General features: G+C 44.7%; 1 protein-coding gene across 3 annotated transcripts in view; it reads left to right on the top strand.

Annotated features, from left to right (window-relative positions):
• The window catches only part of nrd1a (nardilysin a (N-arginine dibasic convertase)), a 51,545-nt gene extending 29,728 nt beyond the window's left edge, over positions 1-21,817 (top strand). For all 3 annotated transcript variants that reach the window (XM_054741726.2, XM_015969724.3, XM_015969726.3), the window contains exons 14-32: positions 7,674-7,732; positions 7,907-7,961; positions 8,047-8,151; positions 8,488-8,611; positions 8,704-8,790; positions 10,900-11,019; positions 11,111-11,162; positions 11,479-11,629; positions 11,712-11,839; positions 11,974-12,136; positions 12,322-12,353; positions 15,832-15,970; positions 16,057-16,104; positions 16,221-16,273; positions 16,824-16,907; positions 17,115-17,205; positions 17,985-18,101; positions 21,150-21,239; positions 21,326-21,817. In XM_054741726.2, the coding sequence (XP_054597701.2) occupies positions 7,674-7,732; positions 7,907-7,961; positions 8,047-8,151; positions 8,488-8,611; positions 8,704-8,790; positions 10,900-11,019; positions 11,111-11,162; positions 11,479-11,629; positions 11,712-11,839; positions 11,974-12,136; positions 12,322-12,353; positions 15,832-15,970; positions 16,057-16,104; positions 16,221-16,273; positions 16,824-16,907; positions 17,115-17,205; positions 17,985-18,101; positions 21,150-21,239; positions 21,326-21,538 (1,911 nt within the window). In that variant the 3' untranslated portion in view covers positions 21,539-21,817. The remainder of the gene's footprint in view (positions 1-7,673; positions 7,733-7,906; positions 7,962-8,046; positions 8,152-8,487; positions 8,612-8,703; positions 8,791-10,899; positions 11,020-11,110; positions 11,163-11,478; positions 11,630-11,711; positions 11,840-11,973; positions 12,137-12,321; positions 12,354-15,831; positions 15,971-16,056; positions 16,105-16,220; positions 16,274-16,823; positions 16,908-17,114; positions 17,206-17,984; positions 18,102-21,149; positions 21,240-21,325) is intronic.
• The last annotated feature ends 356 nt before the right edge of the window (positions 21,818-22,173 follow it).

The following is a 22,173-nucleotide window of genomic DNA, read 5'->3' as shown; positions in this document are numbered from 1 at the left end:
ATTAGAGCTGGTTTCAGTTTGGATGAAACAGACTAGCATTGAGCCTCTGGAATGGCTTTCCCAAAGCCCAGACATCGGTTCCATTGAACACAAAAGCCAGAAACCCCAACCATTTATATCAAATCTTGCTAAGAAGAGCGGTCCCACATCTAGCCAGAACTACTGTGCCAGAAGTTGCTTAATGGCTGCAATGAATGCCCGAGTCCTTCATTCTTTAAAGAGGGAGACATGTGTAAATCCTTCCAGCCTTCCCATTGTGAGCTATCATTTCTCAAAATGTTAATACATAAATATGTTTTATTTTTGACTCCCTGACGAAGGCTACGTTGCCGAAATGCGTGGGAGTTTTAATTTTTAAAAAAAGGCCATATGTGACCTAGCCATCACAATAAAGGCTTTTTAACTTTTTCTATTTGAGAGTGCCTTGGAGTGTCTCTTGGTTTTTCGACTGAATCTTCCCATCCAAAGAGCCCCTCAAACCAGCGTAGGTTGAGTCCAGGAAGCACTCCTTTATAAAAGTTCTCTTTCATAGCATTCGTTTCGTGTCTCACTATGGGAATGCCTAGGGGTGACCTCATCAGAAGCTCTTATTCCACACTGCCAGCCCTGATTGGCTGGAACAAATCTGTCAGCGTATAGGAGGTGGGAACCCCACCTATAGATTAGGCCGGCTCCTCACTGACAATATTCTAAAACATCCTCTTGCTACAAGCAGAAGTTCCCAAAATCCTCTCGTGTGCTGACTGTCGGACTGGAGCTAGCTAAACTGCCCAAAGGAGGAGTCTGAACTCTACCGCCGGGCGCTGGTCCTGGTCTTACGGTTTTATACGAGAGACAGTCGCACACTAACCTGCCTTCAAGCAGTGGTCTGAGTTGCAGACTGTGAGGAGTAGCAATGCACTTAACAGTTAGCATTTTACCGAGTAGCATTACTCGAAGGGTAGCGATACCACCTACACAGGGCAGAGCCGCAACGCTTACCCCACCTAACCACCCTAGACTAGTGTTAGCTGTCTAAACGGTATCGTTAGCTGCAAAGCTAAACACCAGGAGGGCCATGGACACCATGAGCGGTGCCGCTAAGGTGGCTGAAAACCTGCAGGCCCTTGTGGAAATAAAATTTCGAGCTGGGATACTCACCAAAGGTGTGTGATGTGTCTCTGTCTTAAACATGCCCAAACGGCCCTTGAGTCTCCGGAAGAATGCGCTCACTGTAGCCGGTTCTCCCTCAAGGTGCTCCGTCTCTGTCTGGCTCATCAGGTAACTCTGTTCCGCGGTGACCCGTTACTGGCTTCTACAGCTACTGACCAGCGTGCGGAGGACCAAGCTGCCATGCTTGCCCCCAAACCTCAACCTGGACCAAGCTGGGGTGAAACTCTGGATCTCGTGGACCCGCTCCCACTCGAACTCCTGGGCCGCCACCTTGCGGACAGCCCAATGGACTTCAGCGGAGCAGAGGAAGGCGATGATTCCGACGCAGCGTCAGAGCTCCTCATGACAGATGAAGAGGAGGAGGACAGCTCCATTCTGACCTCCTCAGGCCGGGTCGCAAAACTTCAGCTCCTGAGCAGTGGCCGCGTCAGCGACGGAGAATCTGCGTCACCTGCCCTGGATCTGGATCTGCAGGACATGTGCAAACGCGCTGCGGAGAAGCTCAACATCCAGTGGCCGGAGGTCCAAGCACAATCGGCGCGCTCCCGCTATGATGGGAAGAAACTACCAAAGGCGAAGCGCACCGGGAAACCACTCCTCCCGTTCTTCCCTGAGTTACTGGAGGAATTTGGCATCTCCTGGCGGGAAAAACCCTACAGAGACAGGCACCCGGTGGCAGGGAGTTCTGCGCTTGACTGTGAGGGAATGGAGAATCACGGTCTCCCACAGATGCCCCCGGTGGAACCAGCGAAACCACCCGAAGACCTCCATGGCCGCAGGAAGCCCCGCCTTTCTGTCCAGAGCAGACTGTTTTGAATCTGCCTTGACGGAAAAGTCCTACAAAGCTGCCGAACTGTCAGTTCGGGCGTTGAATCATCCCTTCTGATGCCGTATCAGGCTGAACTTGAGGAGGAGATGACTGCATCACCAGAGGCCACGCTGTGGGAGGAGGTGTGCATCATTACCGACCACTGCCTTCACCTTCACAAAGTTGCGGTCCAAGCGCTGGGCAGAACAATGGGTCTAATGGTCCTGCAGGAGAGAGCTAGGTGGCTAAATCTCACCACCCTCTCTACCAAAGAGAAGGAAGATCTTCTGAACACCCCCATCGCCCCACAAGGGCTGTTTGGTGCTGCCGTTTCCACGATGTAAAAGAGATGTGAGGAAAAGAAACGGGATGACGAGGCTCTGAAATTATGCCTCCCTAGACGGGCACCGGTACACCCCATAGCCCTTCCTCCTCCTCCTCAACGCCAAACCTTTGCCCAAGCTGCGGCCCGCCTGCCGCCAACCTTCAAGATTCCAAAGTTGGCGAATGGGCTTCTGCGGCATTTCAGAGACCCATCCCTGCTAAAGTTCCTTGGAACAAGAGGCCTGACGCCACTCGTCCGGATCAACCTCCGCCCGCCTCCACTCAGGTGGGGAGGACAATGAAGCATCTAGCCTGACAGGCTACCAAGACGCAGCGAGCAAACCGTTTCCAGTTCCGTGCTTGGATGTTCTGCGCATGAAAGAAGAGATGTTCCAGTCTGCTCCATGCGCTCCAAAGAGACAATGTGTTATTCCCGTAGGCAACCAAGATGGCCCGGTGACATGTCTCACAAGCACTGTTCTATGTTCTCAAACATTAAAAATGTCAACGCTGTCACATCCAGGCAGTTTGCCGAGGGCGCAGCTAAAAAAGTTGAAAAAAAAAGATCAATGAATCAAGGGGCGGAGACTACTCATTTCCTAACACCCCCCCCCCCCCCCCCCCAAAACACGTCTGCCTCCGGTCTCAGTCCCCGCGCATGCGCAGTACAAATCTACTCGCGTTTCACCCCAGATCCACTAGAGGGCGAGCTTGTTCCACACATGACGGAGGGGCCTGTCAGCCCGCTGTCACTGAGAATAAAAGATTGGGAGGAATGCATGGAATCAGACTGGGTTCTGAAAACAGTAAGCAAAGGATACAGGCTGCAGTTTGCAACAGTTCCCCCTCGCTTTATAGGCGTGATTCAATCACAAGCCAAGGGAGAAGCCACTCGTTTCCTACAGGAGGAAATGTCCTCACTGTTAGAGAAAGAAGCGATAAGAGAAATCCCTCCAGAGCAAAGCAGGAGTGGGGTTTACTCAAGATACTTACTGGTTCCGAAGAAAGGCGGAGGAATGCGAGCTGTTCTGGACCTGCAGAGTTTGAACAGACATCTCAGAAAATACAAGTTCAGAATGCTGACGGACGCTTCTCTACTGCGCTTTCTCCGCCCGGGAGTCTGGTTCACTTCAGTCGACCTGAAAGATGCTTATTTTCACATCCCGATTTATCTGCCTCCTAGAAAATATCTCAGATTTGCATTTTTAGGGAGGTGTTTCGAGTATCTCGTCCTCCCTTTCGGCCTCTCCCTGAGCCCGAGAGTGTTCATAAGATGTACGGAAGCAGCTGTGGCACCACTGAGAAGGAGGTGAATCAGTTCTGCTATGTTGGGGAGGTACCAGTGCTAAGTTATCTCGGTTAGCACTGAGCACTCAGTTACCTTTCCCAGCGTGAGCTGAGATGGGTGAGTCCGTGAATGTGAAGTGACAGTGTGATGCAGATCTGTCAGGCTTTGCAGATCCTAGTGTTTCACATCTATTTCTATCAGAAGCTAATGTTGGAGATACATGTGGGAGACTATTTTTACAATCAGCCTGCATGAAAAACTCAAGAGTGACCAACAATAATCGAAAATAAGATGTAAAAAAAGTGGGTTTTCAGTGTTCCACATCTTTAAAACAGCATTGCAATGTTGTCAACAAATTTGTATCCCTAAATAACTCCAGAACAGTTTTTTCCTGAATGTCTGTAAATAATCAGTTTAAACCGTGTCTAAACAGTCAAGCTAAAGTCAGAATAAATGTAGGAATCACTTTTGTTTATTCAGTTGGCACCATGAAATCATTTTTGTGTTTTTGAGTTTTAAAGAAATGGATTTTTTGTGTTTTTTTTTTAACATTTTAGTTGCTGTTATTAAGCTGTTTCCATGTGAAGTATATTATTGTTCTTGTCATTCACTTTCTCGCTCCTTGCAACAAGGTCAATGCCAGTGACCTTTTCTGCATTCTCCACCGGTTGCTTGGTAACTGGTCTCGACCAAGAAATAGTCTGGCACATAACCTCACTGTAAACAAGACATAATTTGTTAATTAGTGAGACTGCAGTGCTTCCACTTTTTTAATACTAGCTAAGCTAATCAGCCGGCGGCAGAACCTGCATGCTTTAGCGTACAAACGTTACAATGGAATCGATCTCCACTCTTAACGCAGCAATAAAGCAAACGCATTCCCAGAAATGTCAGAGCGTTTCAATAAAATGCCAGAGGTTTAGAGTTGAATAACCATGAAAAAAAGAGCTGCAAAAGCATCACCATTCAGGAATGGTAAATACCCCTCATTTAAACTGCTCATGTAAACAACCCTGCATTAATATCATGTTTTAACTTTATTTAATCATTTCTTTTTTTTAACTTCTTAACTCATTTTTCAAAGCCAGTGATTGTTACTCCTTATGGTGTTTGTATTTCTGTTATTGGACCACTAAACAGGATCCAGGTAGAGCTCACATGAATTATCATCACCTACCATGGAATGGTATCAGCTAGGGATGTTTGAGAGTGATGGCAGCGTCTTCTCCTTCAGTATAGAGAGAGCAGTGCATTGTTGAGTCCATGATACCATCAATGAGAGGCAGCTGCCCAACACCAGTAGCAGTCATGCAGCCCCACATAAGGACATTGCCACCTCCGTGTTTCACTCCAGGCACCATGCATTTCTCTTTGAAATCCTCACCTTTACGACGCCACAGTGAAAAACAGTGGTCTTTGTCTCATCCCTCCAGAGTTTAGAGTCCCAGTAGTCTTCGTCTCTTTCAGCATGGGCCCTAGCAAATCCTAGGTAGGTAGCTGTTTTGTGCATGAGCTTTAGGAGAGGCTTTCTTCGTGGACGATGCCCATGCATGCCATTCCTCTGCAGCGTGCGCAGTATGGTGTCACAGGAAACAGTCTCTCCAGTTTGGCTTTTTACTGCTTTAGCTAACTGAAGTGAACTCGCTTGGTGATTTTCTTCAGCCCTTGTCATCAGAAGACGCTCCGTCCGGATGTTAACCTCCGTGGACATCTCTGTAAGATAGCTAAACTTCCACCTTTCTTAAATGTTTGGATCACTTTTACTTCAGTATTCTGACTGATATGTAAAGCTTTGCTGATCTTCTTGTAGCCATCACCTTTTTTTGTGTAAAGAAATTATTTCCTTTCTCAGATTTTGGGACATTTGTCTTCCATGTGGAGCCGTTGCTGACAGCATGAAATAGGAAGGGCTTTTCTTTGTTAAGTAATGCCCTTTTACAGTCACCTGTCTGCTGGACACCTCTTACAGGAATCATTAGACTCACCTGTGGCTGAATGCCTGTTAATTTAAAATGTGTAGTCTTAAATGTGGCTTTTCTCCTAAAACTATAATTGGGGTGTACTCATTTTTAATCGATTTGTTTGGAAAATCACTTTTCTGTGTGTGGAAATGAACACATCTTTTTGCAACCAATGGTCCACATTAGTGGGAGTGTTGTGTAGTTTGGTATCTCATAGAAAATGTTGATTCTGAAAGTAAACTAAAGTTTTTCTGACAAATGTAGTGGGGTGTACTCATTTATGCTAAGCAATGTACTTATTTATACACATAAAACATACATCCTTATTTTACTAATCAATAGGCATGTTTCCACTACAAGAACTTCAGGGTAGATTTACAGGAACCCCGTGTCTCCACCTGGCCGGGCCATCCAAATGGACGTTTTTTCAGACCGTTTTCAGGAACCTTCTGAGTACCTGCTCTGGAGTAGGTACTCAGAACGGCCCGGTGGAGTATCTGAGCGGAACCTCCTGTTAACTCACGCTGATTGGTTGTAACTCAGTAGGAAATGACATCAGCAGACGTCCAAAACAACCGTCAGCGGTAAAATGAGAAGAGTAGCTGGTGAAGCAGAATGGAAGCAAAAAAAATAAGCACCGATTGCATTTAAAATCTAACTCCGGACCGGAAAACTCTGTGGAATTCCCCCACAGACTTAACGAGGCTTGTCTCACAAAACACTAAATGATGATAAACTTCCATAAAATTCTTTTAATATTACTAATGTTACTTTGGGTGCTTTTTGGGGCTGATCAGTGACATCACTCACTGCCAACGCAGTCGTGATACGCTGATGTCTGTGCAAGTTCTGAAAGGGCTGAACTTGAATGGAGAGACAACAGCTGAGAGGACTGGGACATCCTACCTCCTGGTCAAGTTCCCAGGAACTACCTTGGAGTTCTCGTCATGGAAACATGCCTATTCATTTACTTAAACAATTCTATTGGTTTAAAACAGGGGTCCCCAGTCCTGGTCCTGGAGGGCCGGTATCCTGCATGTTTTAGTTTGAACACCTGATTTCAATCAGCAGCTAATTAACAGGCTTCTGCAGAGCCTGGTGAGCTGCTGCTCAGGTGTTTCAACCACTGAATCAAGTCTGTTGGAGCAGAAAAACCACTACACCTGCTGGATACCGGCCCCCCAGGACCAGGTTTGGGGACCCCTGGTTTAAAATGTCATTTTAACATCATTTTTAGACTCGGTGATAATTTCAGTGTAATCACACAACCGTTACCGAATGTGAAAATCACTTCACTTCATGTTTCTCATTCTCACTTCATAAAATCATACACTTTTCCATTAAACATTACATAAAATAATGTGATTAACACATTAGATCACAGTTATGATTTTTCTTACCACCTTTTAGGCATAAAAAGTCTTTGTCTTTACTTTTTTTCCCTCCTTGTGTGATGGGAGAACAGGTCTCAATTCATGCTGACAGTTGTGTTATTGAAAGAGTAGAAACCGATACAGATAACATCCCTAGTATTAGCCAATGCACAAATGGATATGACTTGGTCAGTTTTACAGACTTTAGGGTAGAATCTGGTGTCGGCATCACTCCTTTGGAGTGATCCTCAACACATATTTTAAGTGCCACCTGATGGGGTGAGATTAATGCATGGAGCTTGACTGTTCTGTTTAGCCAGACAGTTGTGAACAAAACTAACCAGATGTGGCAAAAACATGTGACTTTCACTTTGTCTCGCCCTCTGATGGTGCTAGACTTCGCTTGTGGTTTGGGACTGGAGTGGTGTGAACCATCTTTGTCTTGTGTCAGAATCAGGGGTGAAATAACAACTCCTTGGCCGCTCCAGTGTAGCGGAGCGGCCGCGTGTGTCGAGGTGCATCAGATTATTACGCCTTTGCACAGATGAAATCTCATCCATTCACCTGTTAAATAAAAGGTCTGCAGGAAAGTTCATTTTTCCAGTGTCCTTCTCAAATATTAGCAGAAAGTTGAGGAAGTGTAGTTTATGAATAAAGGATCAGGAGAGGAAGCTATGTGCTAAAAACTGTAAAAATATAGTAAATCTTCCCTGTTTCATCAATATTAATATTAAAGCATTTGTTTGTGTGTCTGTGCCATTCACCAGGTGACTCATCTGGTTTTCCAGTATCTGAAGATGCTGCAGACACTTGGACCCCAGCAGAGGCACGGCAGTAAACACTCAGACTCACTAAAGGACACAAGACCTTTTTGTGTTTGCATCTGTGTTTCTCTGTCATATTTTTGTTGCTCCAACTGTGTTTTTCTGAGTGTTGACATCTGAGCATTTGCCTTGATTGTGTAAAGTTTAAAACTCTGCTTGTTTGCTGATGTTCTCAGAATATATGAGGAGATCCAGAGGATCGAGGCGAATGAGTTTCACTATCAGGAGCAGGTGAGAATGCAAACAGCCAGGGGCAACAGTGTAAGATAGGTGCAGATGTGTGAGTGACAAATGATCTGTTTGCTATACTTGTTAGATTGACCCAATAGAGTATGTCGAGGACGTTTGTGAAAACATGCAGCTGTTCCCTAAGGAGGACTTCCTGACTGGAGATCAACTGATGTTTGAGTACAATCCAGAGGTAAGTAGCTCAGTTGTGCTGGGAATTAACCGCTTTCAGGGTTTTATTTCCTTTTTCTAGACAAAGGTGATAATGGAATGGCTCACTCAGATCTGGAAATGTTCCTTCTGATGCGACAGCCTTTTGATCTTTTTATATCAGAAATGATTCACTGGAGTCGGGTGTCTGTTGTTTACCTTGAACTGAACTAATTCTGGGTTTTTAAGTTTTCTGTGACGATCAGTGACGGCTAGTTGTATTCACTCATGTAGAAGCAGTTTAGATAACTCATAATGGAAACAGCTCTCCTTGTTTGCTGCAGACTTGACAGGTGTGTGTGTTGGTGTGTGTGTGTAGGTGATCGGTGCAGCCCTGTCCCTCCTGACTCCAGAGAGAGCTAACCTGATGCTGCTGTCACCGGGACACGAGGGCCGGTGTCCCCTCAGGGAGAAGTGGTTTGGAACACAGTACAGCGTGGAGGGTTTGTTTTCAGCCTGATTTCAGTCGGTCTGCTGCAGCTTAAAGATGCACAGGCCTGCTGAGGGGAAACATTGTGTGCACTCTGCTACACAGATATAGAGCAGGAGTGGATGCAGCGATGGACGGTAAACATGGAGCTGAGCGGTGATCTCCACCTTCCTGCAGAGAACAAGTTCATCGGTGGGTGGAGAAACCTCTTTAGGAGATGTTTAACGTGTGTATTAGTCAAAGCTAGATCCCTGGATAGGATCGGGCCAGTTTTTTCATATTTTTCAATGATCGGAGATCTCCAATTATAACTGACGAGTCTTGCCGATCTCCCAAAATAGACTATGAGCACGTTAGCATGTGCCACTTCTGAGGGAAAAACTACTGTAGAGGGCTCCTTTTCCCGTGTCTGGCCCTGCTTACGGTCGGGTTTTCCATAAGAAGTCAACCAAACGTATGAACATTTACATTTCTCAAGACGTCTGGGACATTTACCGAATTGCTTCACTCTCCTGTCGGCTCGCAGGTGTTTAAATCCTTCCAGGGAAACCTCAGGCTGCCATGAGCTTGTTCATCCACGTCTCCATAAAAAAACATCAGGCTGTTAGTAGTCCCGCTGCAGCCGAGTCTGCGCTGAGAGCTCGTCCATTTTATCGGGGAGAAAGCGGACATTTCCCATAATCATGAAGGGTGGATATTGTTTATATGTCCGTTCCCTCTCCAGAGCTTAATTCTGCTGCATCTTCATTTCTCGTTTCACCATAATTCTGGAGGCAGAACCGACGTTTCATGTGGAGAAGTTAGCTGCTAAAGAGAGCTAGCGTTAGCTGTGCCCACCTTAAGGGCATTAAAAACACGCACAGAAGGAAAAACAAAGAATAACAAGAGAGTAACGAGGTGAGAGCTGCCGTTACTGGCTGCAGCCCACCTTGTGCCCTCTGTAACCAAACACCATCCATCCTTTTTCGTACTTTGGAGTCCATCTTCAGTAGCAATTCATCGCAAAATCAAGCTACCAGAAATGTAACATTTTACAACTGGTCTTAAAACAGGAAGTTGATTTCATGAGATTTACAACAATAATGGTAATGCTTATCATTTAAATGAGTCTCAGAAAATTAACTTGAGTTATTTGCTATAAATATGTTTCAGCTTTATAAATTTCAATAGTAAAGGCAAACTGTTGGATCGGGACTCGAAACTGAAGTTAAAGGATCAGATCGGGATCGGGAGCCTAGAATGCTGATTGGGGCATCCGTAGTTAAAGTATTTAAACGTGACTGTCTTATCCACTTACCCTTAGCTTCATGAGTGTTTTGGTAACGTCTTGATTGGCCCTGATTTGCAACCTTTACACTTCTGTTATTGCATTATTTACGAAAGTTCTCCGTTTATTTTCTAGTGAAAATGTCACCTAGACTTTTATTAAAGGTTTATTCCAAATGACAGAATGAAAGAAGCTAAAGCTGCTGCAGGCTTACAGATGACATCAGGGTTCATGTACACTAATAATGATGACTTGTTTGTGGTTTTAAAAGGCTAATGTTTGTGTTACTGGTTCATATGGACGTTAGTAATCCAGCTTCATTCTGAAAGGTTTCTGTTCCTGTGCTGTCAAACTCGAGCTGACCTGAATCCAACATTTTATTTTTCAATTTACTTTTTCATTTATTTAATGGCTCAGTGGGAAACCTTGTTATATTTGTTTTTCCACAAAATACATTTTTAAAGAAAAGTTTTTGCGGGGGAAAAAAATCCATTCGCAATTTTCTGGCTTTGATGTTCAGGTATTGTTTTTGCTGCCTTGGTGTGAATAAAAAATAAAACAAAACAGCTGAACAGTGGGCTGAGTCTTTAAATCCATCTGATCCTGAATCAGTCAGCGGCCGTTGCTGCAGTCGTGTCACATTTCCCGCGGCTCCCTCCTGGGCTGCGTCAGACTTCGACTTTAATCCCTTTTTGAAGAAGCTGATGGTTTTTCCCAGAGCATCAAAAGATTTAAAAAATAACAACTCCTGTGTTATACCAGTGGCTAAAGTGTTTATCTTATTTCTAACCCAAGCTTGCTGACGTTTTGTTCCTCCAGATCAACTTAATTTTTCACATTGAGCCGACAGAGAATGAGTGAAACGGCTTTGGTTCTCCCTAAACTTGTTGGTCATTCTGACATTCGCTTTTGCTCCAGCTCAGCTTTAAAGAGACACCTTTACTGCATCCGTCAGGAAAACAACACTAACCTATTATTTATGAGTCTGTGCAGAACTGGCAGATGATGAATGATGTTTGTGTGCATTTGTTTAGCCACTGACTTCACCCTGAAGCCGTCTGACTGCCCAGACTCCGACTTCCCTGTCCGCATCGCCAGCAGCGACGAGGGCTGCCTATGGTACAAGAAGGACAACAAGTTCAAAATCCCTAAAGGTGTGTGTGTGTATGTGTGTGTTTTCTGAGGCATGCAAGACGTTTCATGTAAACGTGATGCAGAGACCTGATGCTCTTTCTCCTGTTACAGCCTACATCAGATTCCACCTAATCTCTCCTGTAATCCAACAGTCTGCTAAAAAGTGAGTTCAGGCTTTAATCTGAGCATGTAGTAATTCAGTAATTCAGTTTTCTGTCACTAGTTTATTCGTTCCCTGCTCTCTGCTGCATTTTGTATAAATTATTTTGACCTTTTCATTCCTTCAGCTCCTCCGCTTTCCCTCACCTATTCATCTTCCTGTCTTAATTATCACTCCATCCTCTTCTGCTGCCTCCTCCCCTCCAGCCTGCTCTCATGATTCTCATCTTCTGCTCTGATGCGTTCTACTCCCTAACTTCATTTTGCACACCCATGTTCCTGTTTTAATTCTCTCCCTCTCTCCCATCCCCGGCCTTCAGCATCGTGCTGTTTGATCTGCTCGTAACCATTCTGGCCCACAACCTGGCAGAGCCGGCCTACGAGGCCGAAGTGGCTCAGTTGGAGCACAAGTTAGTGGCTAGCGAGCACGGCCTGATCATCAGGGTCAAAGGGTTCAACCACAAGCTGCCTGTGAGTGAACTCACCCGTCCACGCTGTGCAGACGTGCACACACAAATCAGAATCTTCAGTGGTTTGATGTTTCTCTCTGCAGCTGCTGTTCCACCTGATAATCGACCACTTGGCTGATTTCTCTGCCTCGGCCGATGTCTTCAGCATGTTCACAGAGCAGCTCAAAAAAACCTACTTCAACATCCTCATTAAACCCGACAAACTGGGCAAGTACGTTGTGCTTCTCACTGCCGATGGGTCATTATTCAGTCTGAGTTGCCTTCTACTGGTGAAACGTGTGCCAGTCTGAAACAGAAAAGCCTCCCACACCTGCTGTCCCCCTCCCCCCACCCCCCGTCTCTCAGGGACGTTCGTTTGTTGATCCTGGAGCACTCTCGCTGGTCCATGGTGGAGAAGTATCAGGCCCTGACAGCCGGTTTGAGCATGGAGGAGCTGATGGAGTTCAGCCGGAGCTTCAGAGCCGAGCTGTTCGCCGAGGGGCTGGTGCAGGGGAACTTCAGCAGCGCTGTGAGGGAACAGGACAAGTAGACTGATTGACAATAATATCAAATGATTAGAATGAATCTGCTGATGCTGACGTCAGCTCTTAAATCAGCCGACGCTGAGCGTATTTGACGCCGCCCTCTAGTTTTTCTGCTCTTCAGTTTCTTATCACTGCTTACTCATTAGCCTTTATTGTGTTTTGTCCACAGGAGTCGGTGCAGTTCCTGCAGTATGTCACAGAGTAAGTCCACCGTTACTCTGAATGAAAACACTAGTAACATATGATCAGATGGATGCACACACAGTAATGGATGTCAGCTGCAGCTGTCGACCCATAATCCCCTCCTTCACTTGGGTTTATTTATTTTGCCCTCACAAACACATAATCTGTGATTGCCATGTTGGTTTCAATCGCCAGCGTTTCTTTTGGCTCCGCATTACGACGATCCTGATGTCACGTCTCCTCGACTCCAGCAAAGGCAGCAATTCAAATGCACTTCAGTCACAATAAAGTCAGCAAAATGTGACTCCAGTAAAATGTACTGATGTCTAAAATTAGAGAGCTTGTGTGTGAATTTCAGCCTTTTTAAATGTTGGTCTTATTTAATTATTTACATTGAAACAGATTTCCTCCTGGGGGCTAGATGGTTGCCAGTTTTTCTCCTTTTAAAATGGTCAAACAGGGACCCTGTCCCAATACTCGCACTTCCACACTTGTGTGTGAATTGTGCGATCCCCTTCAGGGATGAGAGTGCATAGGTTGTCCCGATTCTCAAGTGCAGAAGTTGACCACACCCTTTTAGAACCCCTTGGTCCGCACTCCGCTCCAGTCTGCATTGATGAGGACTTTGGCCAAGGGCCGTCGTCTTCCTCAGCTTATCCGGGTCCGGGTAGCGGGGGCAGCATCCCAACTAGGGAGCTCCACACCGTCCTCTCCCCGGCCTTCTACACCAGCCCCTCCGGCAGGACCCAAAGGCGTTCCCGGACCAGATTGGAGATGTAACCTCTCCAACATGTCCTGGGCCCCCGGGGGCCTCCTGCCGGCAGGACATGCCCGAAACACCTCCCCGGGGAGGCGTCCAGGAGGCATCCTGACCAGATGCCCAAACCACCTCAACTGGCTCCTTTCGATCCGGAGGAGCAGCGGTTCTACTCCGAGTCCCTCCCGAATGTCCGAGCTCCTCACCCTATCTCTAAGGCTGAGCCCGGCCACCCTACGGAGAAAACTAATTTCGGCCGCTTGTATCCGCGATCTCGTTCTTTCGGTCATTACCCAAAGCTCATGACCATAGGTGAGGATTGGGACGTAGATCGACCGGTAAATCGAGAGCCTGGCTTTCTGGCTCAGCTCCCTCTTCCCCACGACAGATCGGCTCAGCGTCCGCATCACTGCAGACGCCGAACCAATCCGCCTGTCGATCTCCCGATCCCTCCTACCCTCACTCGTGAACAAGACCCCGAGATACTTAAACTCCTCCACTTGGGGTAGGACCTCTCCCCCGACCCGGAGTTGGGAAGCCACCCTTTTCTGGGCCAAGGGCGCTACCCACAAACCATCGCTACGTGGGAGTTTTGAGAAGTAGGCGGAGCAATGGTTCAAGTGCCTTTTCTCATAAATGAGTATTTTCAACTGGAAGGTCATTTTGAAGACGCTTAATGATGTTTAGTCATGCTCTGAATGTTTTAGACTATATAGACCTCCAAGTGCACTTCACAGACGACCGTAAAGTGCAGTGCAAGTATTGGGCTCTTGGGACTCCTTACCAGGAAGGTTCCAATCAGATGGGAACTCATTGGGTTGCCAGGTCTGCGTTGGCAAACTCTGCTGTGCCCGCATTTGGAATTTGAGCGTGGCCGGCAAGAAGCAGCAACGTTATGGAAAGAGTGTTAGCCAGTGATAGGAGCGGCCCTGAAGCTAAAGAAAGTTGATCAGTTTTGTTTGACTCCAATACCGGGTAAAGAAGGCTAGAGGCTAATGTTGAGCTAACAATGATAACGGTGAATTTGAAAAAAATTGTCTGCTCTAAAATTATCTCAAGCTGCTTTTTTCAATTACCAACAACTCGGCGTTATAGTGAAATGTATTTGTCTCTTATGAAGGTGGTGTGGATGACTTGTCTTCACTCATCTAGAATCTTCTGGCGCTGATCCGTACGTGGCAATAGTTGCTGAAAGAGGACTCATTTATTGGGCTGCAGTACCCAAATTTGACCATGTGATGTCATTCCCACTTCATGCACCTTTAATTCCACCTTAAACTAGTTGCAAAATGACACGAATGGAGCAAAATTTCACTTAAGTGCTTTTTTGATGGAGTTGTGGAGATATGACATTTCGATTGGATGTTTGAATTGTTGGTCCAGGACTGAAACCAACAACAATTACATGTTAACATAAACAACAGGCAATCCGCGCTACATCCAGCTGAGTTCCAGTTCTCACGGCCAGGATCACAGGCATGAAACAAAAAGGGGAGTAGGCCGGAGCTCTCAGTTCAATCCTATAATTTATTAGGTGCAAAATAATAGAACTAACGTTTCGACAGAATGTCAGAGTTACAAGCCTTGATCTAATTACAGGTATATGTACACAGGTGTGGTGAGGCTGATTAGACAGAAAATATACTAGTCTTTAGCTCATTGGTTGTTGGGCTGGGGAAGAGGCGGAGTCAGCCCCAAAATATTAGCCAATAAATATCCATTTAATACAACCCAGTCGTCCAAAAGATGACTTAACCAGTTCATCCATAACATAATGAGCCAAAATGAATCAAATTTCTAAACAAGTTGAAACACCTCTTATCAAAATATACAGTGATGTGTATAATAAGCATGATGAAATACATCCAACTGACGCTAAAGATTAAATATTAAAACGTCTGATTAGAGAAAGCAAGATGGACCAGGTGCTTCGTTCACCCCTGCAGGTTCAATGGTATTGAGTGTATGAATCCAGTGTACCTCTCTCCATAGCAGGAGGTTGATAATGGCTCCCCCTCGAGAGGGTGTGGATACTTTTTCCATCCCCCGGAAACTTAAGGACACCACAGATCTATGATTCCCTTGTGTGGCGGGCTGTTGCGTAATCCCTATTCCAGTGCGTGTAGCTGTTTTGTGTTCTGATATTCTTGTTTTCAATGGTCTCTTTGTTTGTCCTACATAAGCTTGTCCGCATGGGCATTTCAACAAATGAACAATATGAGTGCTGCTATAGTTTATAAATGATTTAATGTAGTATTTTTGCCTGTATGTGGATGTAAAAAGACTTTTGCATCCGACGCTTTGGAGCAGCGGCCGCAGCGGCAAACTCCGACGGGTCTGGAAGGCAGCCATGTGTTAATTGGCTGTGCTTTGATCTCAGAGTGAACTAGTCTGTCTTTTAAAGAGTGGGCGCGTTTGAATGTGATCATTGGAGGTTTGGAATAAATGGGTTTTAGAATTGGATCACTTTCAACTACTTTCCAATGTTCCTAAATGATTTCCCTGATTTTAACTGCTGATCCAGAATGTTCTGTTGAAAAAGTGACGCGTGGATCAGAGATTTTCTTGCTTTTTTATTTTTTGTTATTAGAGATTCTCTATCTGTGTTTTGAGCTTTTAAATAAGCTGTCGAGATGGTTGTGGGGCTGTATCGTCTTTCTTTGAATCTGAGGATACAGCCCCACAAACATTCACTATTTGTTGTTTTTTTTATTAACGTGTTTCCGTCTTCGTTGGCAGGAAGTTGCAATTCGCCAAGCTGCCAGCAGAGGTTCCGGTGATGTTCAGAGTAGTGGAGATTCCACCGAAACGCCACATCTGTAAAGTTAAAACGCTCAATAAGGGAGATGCCAACTCTGAGGTCACCGTTTATTACCAGGTAATTAAACGTTCAAACCAGCGCTGGAGTTCCTGTTCTTCTGCTGCACATCGACTCGTTTCTGTTTGTTGAAACTTCTCTTCTAGTCGGGGCCCAAGAGCTTGAGGGAGCACACGCTGATGGAGCTCCTGGTGGTACGTTTTAGTTTTAATCATCTGTTTGTTTGCACTTTTATTTTGTAAACTCAGCTGGTGGTCTCTTTGAGTCTCACTGAGTCATCCTTTAATGTTTCATTCTTTTATTTTTCCAGATGCACATGGAGGAACCCTGCTTTGATTTCCTCAGGACTAAAGAGACTCTGGGGTGATTTTCTCTTGTTTCTGTTGACATTTGTAACTTTATTTCAAATTAGCCGTGTTTGAACGAATGAACGGCACATTAGGATTACTTCCTAAACTGTTTTTAATCTTTTGTAACAAAATAGAGATTATTTTTCGGCATTTACTCACATTTAAATGTGTTTGTGTTCAGTAGAGCTCAGGATGAACCCATCAGAGCTCGTTTCCTTTTACTGCCTCTCTATGTGGAACATTTTCTTTTGTCTGTGCTAAAAATCAAAGCTGTGAGAGAAAATGTAACACCCATTTCAGCCTGCTTTTATTGGTCCATTAATTTTGCTTTTAGGAAAACTGCCGGCTTGGAGCTTATTTGTTTTTTTGTGAGATGTGAAAACATGCAAGGCAGTAATCTTTCAACCTGCAGAACTCCACAAAAATAACGTTTTTCCATTTTGGGCTTCCATTTTATACATTTCCAGACTGGATTTACCAGAAAGCGCAAACGAAATTTAATCCACTGTTTAATCTGTTCTTCCTCTAATCCCAGCTGCTGTCTTTCATGTCTCCTGCTGCAGTTACCATGTCTACCCCACCTGCAGAAACACCTCCGGTGTTCTGGGCTTCTCTGTCACCGTGGAAACACAGGCAACTAAATTCAAGTGAGTCCACAACACAATTTTAATCTTTTAAAGATACGATTTATCTTAACCAGAAAGCACGGTATGATATGTCTTTCTGTTCACCCGTTTCCCAGCTACAATTTATCAATGTGGCCCTGGAAATAGCGGGAGTGGAACTGATAAATGACTAACAGGATCAAATTCAACCCACAGCCTGTAATATCTCCTCACTCTCATCTCTCCCAGTACCGAGCTGGTGGAGTTCAAGATTGAGGAGTTCTTGGTTTCATTTGGGGAGAAGCTCAACGCTTTGACAGAGGAGGCCTTTAACACTCAGGTGTGTGTGTGTGCGTGTGCGTGTGTGTGTGTGTGTGTGTGTGTGTGTGTGTGTGTGTGTGTGTGTGTGTGTGTGAGCGTGCATGTGTGTGAGCGCGTGAGCGAGCACTCCCAGTTTCATAAAGAAGTTTGAAAGGTTTTAGAAGCCAAAAGTGATTTAGATAAAATTTTTCTTAGGCCTAGTCCACACGTAGCCGGGATTTTTTTAAAATGTATATCCGCCCCTCCAAAAACTTGCATCCACACCACCTTGTTTAAAAAAAAACTCTGTCCACACGTACCCGTATAAATACGTTGTTAAGGACATGCCAGACCTGTAGGCGGCAGTACTTCCCCCGTTCTGAACCTCGTCCTTCGTCTGTGGTCTTCTGCAGGGAGCAGTAATTCCGCTTGCAAAAACAAACAAGCAAAAAGCGCTTGGACAATTGATAAAGCGAGCGCAGCTCTGAGGGCATCCATGCTGTCGGCTAGTGTAAACACAGGTCGCACACTTGATGTCAGCATTTTTGTGCCGCGGAAAGTGACGTTGCGGATCTTAAAACTCCGGTTTTGTCCGTCCACACGCAGACACCCAAAACAGAGAAAACGCAGATCTTCACTTTGGCTGGAGTTTTTAAAAAGATCCGTTTTCGTGTGAAAAAACTCAGTTTTCGTGTGGATGACAGGCCAAAACGTAGAAAAACATCTATGTTTTGGCAGATCCCCGGCTACGTGTGGACAGGGCCTAAGTTAGACATAAAATTCTGACATTTTGTTCTAATAACTGTGTGTTTTATGCAGGTGACTGCTTTAGTGAAGCTGAAAGAGTGTGAGGACACACACCTGGGGGAGGAGGTAGACAGGAACTGGACCGAGGTGGTCACACAGCAGTATGTGTTTGACAGGCTCAACAGAGAGGTGAGAAGAAAACATTCACACACACACACACACAACCTGTACTTGTCTCTTGCTTTCTTTCATCGTGGTGTGTGTTATTTCTTCGGTTACTTCGCCTTCACACTCTGTGGTGTTTTTGTTACCATGTGACGGTTGTGCTTTAGAACATCAAACATCCCATTTCTAACAGTGTTCCTGCTTGTTACTGGTTCAGATGTACCATACAGTAAATCACTTGTATTTGAACTGGAGCAAAAAGTCCAGAGATTTGAACCAAAATCATCTAAAAGACTTTAGATGGATGGAAGAATCTCAAACTTCTGCCAGGATTAGATCATCTAGAGCTCTCTGGTACCTCCGTGCCTCTCATCCGTTCACCGATACTGGATCTGTGAAACTTTGGTGCCATCTAGCGATCCTTTTTAGTTTCTCCAAAAGAATTCTGGGCTGTTATGAAGCAGCAGTTGTGATGCTGGGGTGTTTCTCTGGTCTGAAACATCAAACATGGCTCCTGCTGAGCCAAGTTCATGCATCTAAACGTCGTGCTGTTCAAGGACCGAGGGGTTTTAAAAATCTGATCTCATTTCCTAAGTTTGATCTTTTTAAATAAGAAAGTTCGAAAAACAACATCCACGATACGTTTTTGTTTTAATGTTTTGTAAACGTTTTATTATTTAATTTTCTTATTTTAAGTCTTCTCCAGAAACAATCCCATATTTATTTCTTCAGCTTGATCCATTTAAGATGACCTACAATAAGAAAGGGAACAAAGAGTTCAGGAAAACATTATATGATGTAAACAATATTTTTTCTTTAACGAGTCGTTTAAAATGAACGATAAAAGTATTGAAACTGGATTTTCAGTCAAAAACAGAAGAAAATAACATTATTTAAGATAAAAACAACCAGTTTTGTTATTGACTGTAGTTTAAACCACGCTGTTCCTTAAAGCAAAACTAACGCAGTTTTTAAACCTTTTAAGTGTTAAAACTGGTCGTCCTTCAGACACTTGAGCTACAGGTGCTGGCCAGTAAATTAGAATATCATCAAAAGGTTGAAAATATTTCAGTAATTCCATTCAAAACGTGAAACTTGTACATTATATTCATGCAATGCACACAGACCAATGTATTTCCGATGTTTATTACGTATAATTTTGATATTTATAGGTGACAACCAATGAAAACATCAAATCTGGTATCTCAGAAAATTAGAATATTCTAAAGGCCAATGAAAAAATGTTTGTTTCTCTAATGTTGGCCAACTGAAAAGAATGAACATGAAAAGAATGTGCATGTATAGCACTCAATACTTAGTCGGGGCTCCTTTTGCCTCAATAACTGCAGTAATGCGGCGTGGCATGGACTCGATCAGTCTGTGGCACTGCTCAGGTGTTATGAGAGCCCAGGTTGCTCTGATAGTCGTCTTCAGCTCCTCTGCATTGTTGGGTCTAGCGTATTGCATCCTCCGCTTCACAATACCCCATAGATTTTCTATGGGGTTAAGGTCAGGCGAGTTTGCTGGCCAATCAAGGACAGGGATACCATGGTCCTTGAACCAGGTGCTGGTGGTTTTGGCACTGTGTGCAGGTGCCAAGTCCTGTTGAAAGGTGAAGTCTGCATCCCCATAAAGTTGGTCAGCAGCAGGAAGCATGAAGTGCTCTAAAACTTCCTGGTAGACGGCTGCATTGACCCTGGACCTCAGGAAACAGAGTGGGCCAACACCGGCAGATGACATGGCACCCCACACCATCACTGACGGTGGAAACTTTACACTGGACCTCATGCAACGTGGATTCTGTGCTTCTCCGCTCTTCCTCCAGACTCTGGGTCCTTGATTTCCAAAGGAAATGCAGAACTTGCTTTCATCAGAAAACATAACTTTGGACCACTCAGCATCAGTCCAGTCCTTTTTGTCCTTGGCCCAGGCGAGACGCTTCTTGCGCTGTTTCATGTTCAAGAGTGGCTTGACACACGGAATGCGACACCTGAATCCCATGTCTTTCATGAGTCTCCTCGTGGTGGTTCTTGAAGCGCTGACTCCAGCTGCAGTCCACTCTTTGTGGATCTCCCCCACATTTTTGAATGGGTTTGTCGTCACAATTCTCTGCAGGGTGCGGTTATCCCTAGAGCTTGTACACTTTTTTCTACCACATTTTTTCCGTCCCTTCGCCTGTCTGTTAATGTGCTTGGACACAGAGCTCTGCGAACAGCCAGCTTCTTTAGCAATCACCTTTTGTGTCTTGCCCTCCTTGTGCAAGGTGTCAATGATTGTCTTTTGGACAGCTGTTAAGTCAGAAGTCTTCCCCATGATTGTGGTGCCTTCAAAACAAGACTGAGGGACCTTTTAAAGGCCTTTGCAGGTGTTTTGAGTAAATCAGCTGATTAGAGTGGCAGCAGGTGTCTTCTATATTCAGCCTTTTCAGAATATTCTAATTTTTTGAGATACCAAATTTGGAGTTTTCATTAGTTGTCACTTATGAATATCAAATTTAAATGTAATGAACATTGGAAATACATTGGTCTGTGTGCATTGCATGAATATAATGTACAAGTTTCACGTTTTGAATGGAATTACTGAAATATTTTCAACCTTTTGATGATATTCTAATTTACTGGCCAGCACCTGTATTTTGCATTGGACAGACATGTGTCGCCCTCTGGTGGCCACAAACTGCTTTAGACAACTTTGGTGGTTTGGGTAGGAACAAATGAGAGGTGGAGCAACGGTCGTAGTGCTGCCACCATTGGTCGGTTCGTTACAATGACATCCACATAAAATTTAATAGTCGATGACATTTATTCTGCGATGCATTGTTTTTATCTTGCCTTGCTGCTTCCTGCCTTTCTGCTGGAGGCACACGCGCAGTAATGGCCATCTGTGAGCCGTCGTGTCACCAACAAGTCCAGTCGAAGCAAAGAGCTAAAACCAGAGAGTGGTCTACATTCGTTCGAGGCTGTGGCTGGGTTGTTGTAATTCTGCTTTCAAGCAGTAGGGAGAGAAGTGGTAAACATAATGAGTGCTACGTAAAAAAAGCCTGGTTCTGTTGTTTTCTGTCTGCTTGTTTAGATCGATGCTCTGAAGCAAATTAGCAGAACCGAGCTGGTGTCCTGGTTCCAGGAGCATCGGGGACAAAACGCTAGACAACTCAGTGTCCACGTAAGCATCGCCATCTTTATGTTTGATGCATAAAAGAAAAATAAACTTGAATGCTCATTGTTTGATTCCTCTGCGTCTCCTTTAAGGTGGTGGGATTTGGTGCTGAAGAGAGTGAAGAAGAAGGTGGTAAAAATCAAGGAGAAGACAAAGAAGAGCTGAGTGACTCTACGTATGGCGAGGTGTCCAAGCTCACCTTCCTCCCTGCTTCATCCAAGATGGCAGACGTCATCTCAATCATGGACGTCCCTACTTTCACAGGAGGCCTGCCGCTCTTCCCCTACCACAAAATACTCAAATAACTGTTGGAAGTGGCTGAGCTCAGGGACTGCTGAGAGATGCAGACTCTACATTTAGTCCTGATTCAGCAGCTTTTAGCCACAACATGAGTGACGATTGACTTTCGTTTTAAATAGCAGTCAATTCTGCTTCCTTATAGAAGAGGAAAGCAGAGTAAACTCTTTCTGGGACTTTGGAAATCAGTTGTGTTTCGAGATGCTCTGAAGTGTGCTGATTTGGATGAGGTCATTTTAGTCTAACTCTGTAAAGCAACTAAAACATAAAATACTGAATTATGTTGATGGTGGGGCTTCTGGTTTCTGTTGAAAAGCCTTGAGGTGAAGATGCGACCGTCTGAGAAGGTTTTAGCTAAATGAGACTTTGGTTCATGTTTAAGAGATTTTAGCAGAATATTAACTTCTTTTCTCCTACTGGAACATTTCTCTCCACCGCACACGCCCCTCGCACAGACCTTGGTGAAATTCATCAGACTTCAGATGCACTCGTCTCTGATTCAGATTCAACATTTAGCCAGAAGATCATTTCCACTAAAATTGTCCTTTTTTAAACCATTTATAGTTCAAAAACCACAGTTAGATTCCCAATATTAGCTTTTGTTTCTCATATGAAACGACGGCTCTTTTGTCACCTGATGCCA

The sequence above is a fragment of the Nothobranchius furzeri genome, chromosome 18 (genome assembly GCF_043380555.1).
Source record: "Nothobranchius furzeri strain GRZ-AD chromosome 18, NfurGRZ-RIMD1, whole genome shotgun sequence".
In the NCBI taxonomy this organism is placed as follows: Eukaryota; Metazoa; Chordata; class Actinopteri; order Cyprinodontiformes; family Nothobranchiidae; genus Nothobranchius; species Nothobranchius furzeri.
This window is presented reverse-complemented; position numbering and strand designations above follow the sequence as displayed.